The following is a 3,580-nucleotide window of genomic DNA, read 5'->3' on the forward strand; positions in this document are numbered from 1 at the left end:
TTGGTAAATTTCTTTTAACCCAATCTTGGTATATTAAATCTCTTAGATTTGGCAAAATAAAAAATACGTTAAATGCCATTTATTAAACTTTAACTAGCTAAGAAGGTAACAAGTCACTATTTCTAAATTTTCTATTATTTTCATAATATTCTTTTAAAGTTTAGATTTTAGAATGATAATATAACAAAACCAGGGTGACAAACATTTTCCTAAAAGATAAGAAAACAAATACATTTTTATGTATTTAGCCGTAAGGGCTGTTTGTTTACCTTTTAATAAGGTTCTTAATGGTTCAGACATCTTACTGATTCAGCACTTAATGATTCAGACTGTTTGTTTCATGAGCAGATGTCTGAATGGTTCAGACATTTGCCTCTGAATGGTTAACCATTATACAAAGTCTGAATGGTTAATACATCTAATCTGAAATGGTCAGACATTTGCCTCTGAACAATTAATCATTATACAGACTCTTAATGATTCAGACCTCTTACTGGTTTAGCACTTAACCATTCAGATGTTGCCAAAAAGCCACTAAATCCATGATAACATATTTTAGAAACTTTTATTATGTCACATTGTCACGGGCGAAAACTGGACCCAGAGGAGTAACAAACACGTCAGACGTAGTAATCCATCTCCTAACCCCACACTTGTAAACTTGCAAGGGCAAAACCGTCATTTCCTAACCACCATTTGCATGACAATAACCGATAACGCGTCTCTTTGCAACACCCATTAGCCCTCCCACCTTTCCCTTAATAAACCTCCACCCCCAACCATTTTCCCCAACCCTAATTTCACTTCAATTTCAATTTCATTTCATTTCTCAAGCACCTTATAACTCCGTTATCAAATCCCGTTAATATTGTTGAAAACCGATGGCACAGAGAACAGAAAAAGAAGAAACAGAATTCAAAAACGTACCTGAAACGTTAACTCTATGCGTCAACAACTGCGGTGTTGTTGCGAGCCCCGCCACGAATAACATGTGTCAGAACTGCTTCAACGCTAGCTCAACGACGTCGTCTCAACGTAGATCTGGATCGGCGAGGTCTCCGGCGAGGTCAACGTCAACGTTTCGTGATGAATCGGTTGATCTGGTGGTAGATCGGACGGTTGTGGTGGTGGAGAATGAAATTAAAGAGAAGACGACGGTGAAAGTTGTGAATCGGTGCTCCGGTTGCCGGAAACGAGTCGGTTTTGCCGGATTTAGGTGCCGGTGTGGCGATCTGTTCTGCGGTGAGCACCGGTACTCTGATCGGCATGATTGTACGTACGATTATAAAACCGCTGGTCGTGAGGCAATTGCGAGGGAGAATCCGGTGGTCAAAGCGGCGAAAATTGTTAGGATTTGAATTTTTATGCAAATATGTTCTACGTGTTTTTTTTTTTTTTTGTGTATTTGATTTTCTGATCGGAAAAGTTGAAATTGTTATCATTAATATTATCATCTCATATGAAAATTGTTGAATTGAATGTTGGAGATGGTGGAGATCGATCAGCATCTAGAATTCTCTGTTTCAATTGTTAGGTTTGATTGTATCATTTTTTTTTACAATAAAATTAGTGTAATATAATCAATGAAATGAAAGGAATCTTTTATAATATTATGCTGATCATGTTCTTGAGCCCATCGAACCGGACCTTAGCACACAGGCTTGAAGACTTGTGGTTTATCTTTAGCACACCGGTTCGTAGGCTGTCTTTGTTCTTGTTGGGGCTGGTGGGACCGCTAGCTTTCTTTCTTTATCTGTATTTTTATTTTAAAATTGTATTAATAAATGTGCATAACAATGACAAAGGGAAATAAATAGTTGTGTGGGGGCATCATAGGGGACAGTTTGTTGATTTTAACGTTTAAAAGAAATATAATGAAAATGGGGTAGTGTGTACCGATCATGCGATAATATATGGGCTGGCTAAAACAAAATAAAAGTTAAATAAGCTTGATAATAGAAGAACCGATGAACGGTCATAAATCAATACTTGAGTTCTTTAGTTGACTACATGCCTATATGCCCATGGTTGTGAAGATATTATCAATTGAAGTTTAAGAATAAATAACTGTCTGTTTAAATTTTAATGTGTCCCCCCGCATGATTGTGATGACTCCTATTACCATCTTGTCGTCGTATGCTTCTAGTGGTGCAAACGAGATGATCGGCTCGAGAAAAAGCTCGAAACAAGCCAAGACTTATCGAGCCCGAGCCAAGCTTAAGCTTAAAATAAAGTTCGTTTATTTATCGAGTACGAACTCAAGCCTGGCATGTGAAACTCTTTAGGCTTGTCGAGCTTTAGTGTAAAGTTGTTTACGAGCTAAGCCCGAACCTAAAAGTACGCTTATTTAGTACACGAGCCCAAGCCTAAGCCCTAGCTTCACTTATCGAGCTCGCGAGCCTAAAAGAGTCCATTCTTTATATTATTTTTACTTAATATAATAACTAATAGATAATAAACGAACTGAGCCCGAGCCGAGCTTGAGCTTCAGCTAGAGAAACTACCAACGAGCCGAGCTCAAGCTTTGAAAACAAAGCTCGAACCAAGCCAAGCTCGAGCTCGAGCTCTTATAAGTTAAGTGAGTCAGGTCGGCTCGTTTGCACCCCTATATGCTTCTCTAAACTCCCGACTCAACTGCAAATTGCACCACATTATAATCATCTAAAACGCCATTGAAATAAATGTTGTATCAAGGTCATTGTCATCATTCAGCTCAACAATGTGCTTGTCGAAAGAGGCTTTCTACGCATTTTTGCTGGCCTGCTCAAGCTTTTTGTATCTAAAGCAGAAATTGGCCCCCCTTTTCGTAAAGAAAGTTATTTCCTTTTTCATCCTATGTTTCCGATATCATCTTTGTGTTTAATAGTTACAGACCATAAACTTCACCGTCAAGTAGTTAACATTCCCAAAACCTGAATTACCTTATGTCAGAATACATGGAATCAAAGTTGCACAAATGAAACCATAAATCACGTGAGAGAAACAAGAGAATAAATCGTAAATATCTAAGTGAATGAGAGAGTTAAGTTAGATCATCTTATTTATATGACCCAAACCCTAATCTATATCCACATAATGAAATCGGTTTGTACCCGGCCTTGAAGTCCTGAAGCCCTTCAAGTCTAGAATCCCATCAGAGCATTCACAATTGAGTCTTCTTCTCAATCTTTATAATTACACTAAAAAACACTAAATTTTCTCTCTGCTTTTTAATTAAATATTTTTTTTTATACTTTTATCATTATCTTTTCTCTCTCCTCCACTTACAATCACTTTCAAAAAAATATTAAAATTATAGAGGTGAACATTATCTTCTCAAAATTTAGTGGTGAATAATAACTTTTTCTCCTTTTGTCTCTCTCCTTCACTCACAACCATTTACAACCATTCTAAAAAATATAGACGATACACTTGCAATAAGAAGGATTCATTGTGAATGCTCTCATACAGCATATAACATTCTTGCAAGTTAGCCCATCAGCTATCCTTAGCCCAATCAGTCATTCTCACAAGTTGTTTGTCCAGAAGCCTCAGCCCAACATCACATGTGAAGATAATAAATAAACAAACCATTAGACAA

At 37.1% G+C, this 3,580-nt stretch overlaps 1 protein-coding gene across 1 annotated transcript; it reads left to right on the plus strand.

Annotated features, from left to right (window-relative positions):
- The first annotated feature begins 733 nt into the window (after positions 1-733).
- LOC110873392 (zinc finger A20 and AN1 domain-containing stress-associated protein 5) lies at positions 734-1,610 on the plus strand. The gene has a single exon (XM_022122310.2). It carries the CDS (start codon positions 882-884, stop codon positions 1,356-1,358), a length of 477 nt encoding a protein of 158 aa, XP_021978002.1. The 5' UTR covers positions 734-881; the 3' UTR covers positions 1,359-1,610.
- Positions 1,611-3,580: the final 1,970 nt, after the last annotated feature.

This window comes from Helianthus annuus, chromosome 1 (genome assembly GCF_002127325.2).
Source record: "Helianthus annuus cultivar XRQ/B chromosome 1, HanXRQr2.0-SUNRISE, whole genome shotgun sequence".
In the NCBI taxonomy this organism is placed as follows: Eukaryota; Viridiplantae; Streptophyta; class Magnoliopsida; order Asterales; family Asteraceae; genus Helianthus; species Helianthus annuus.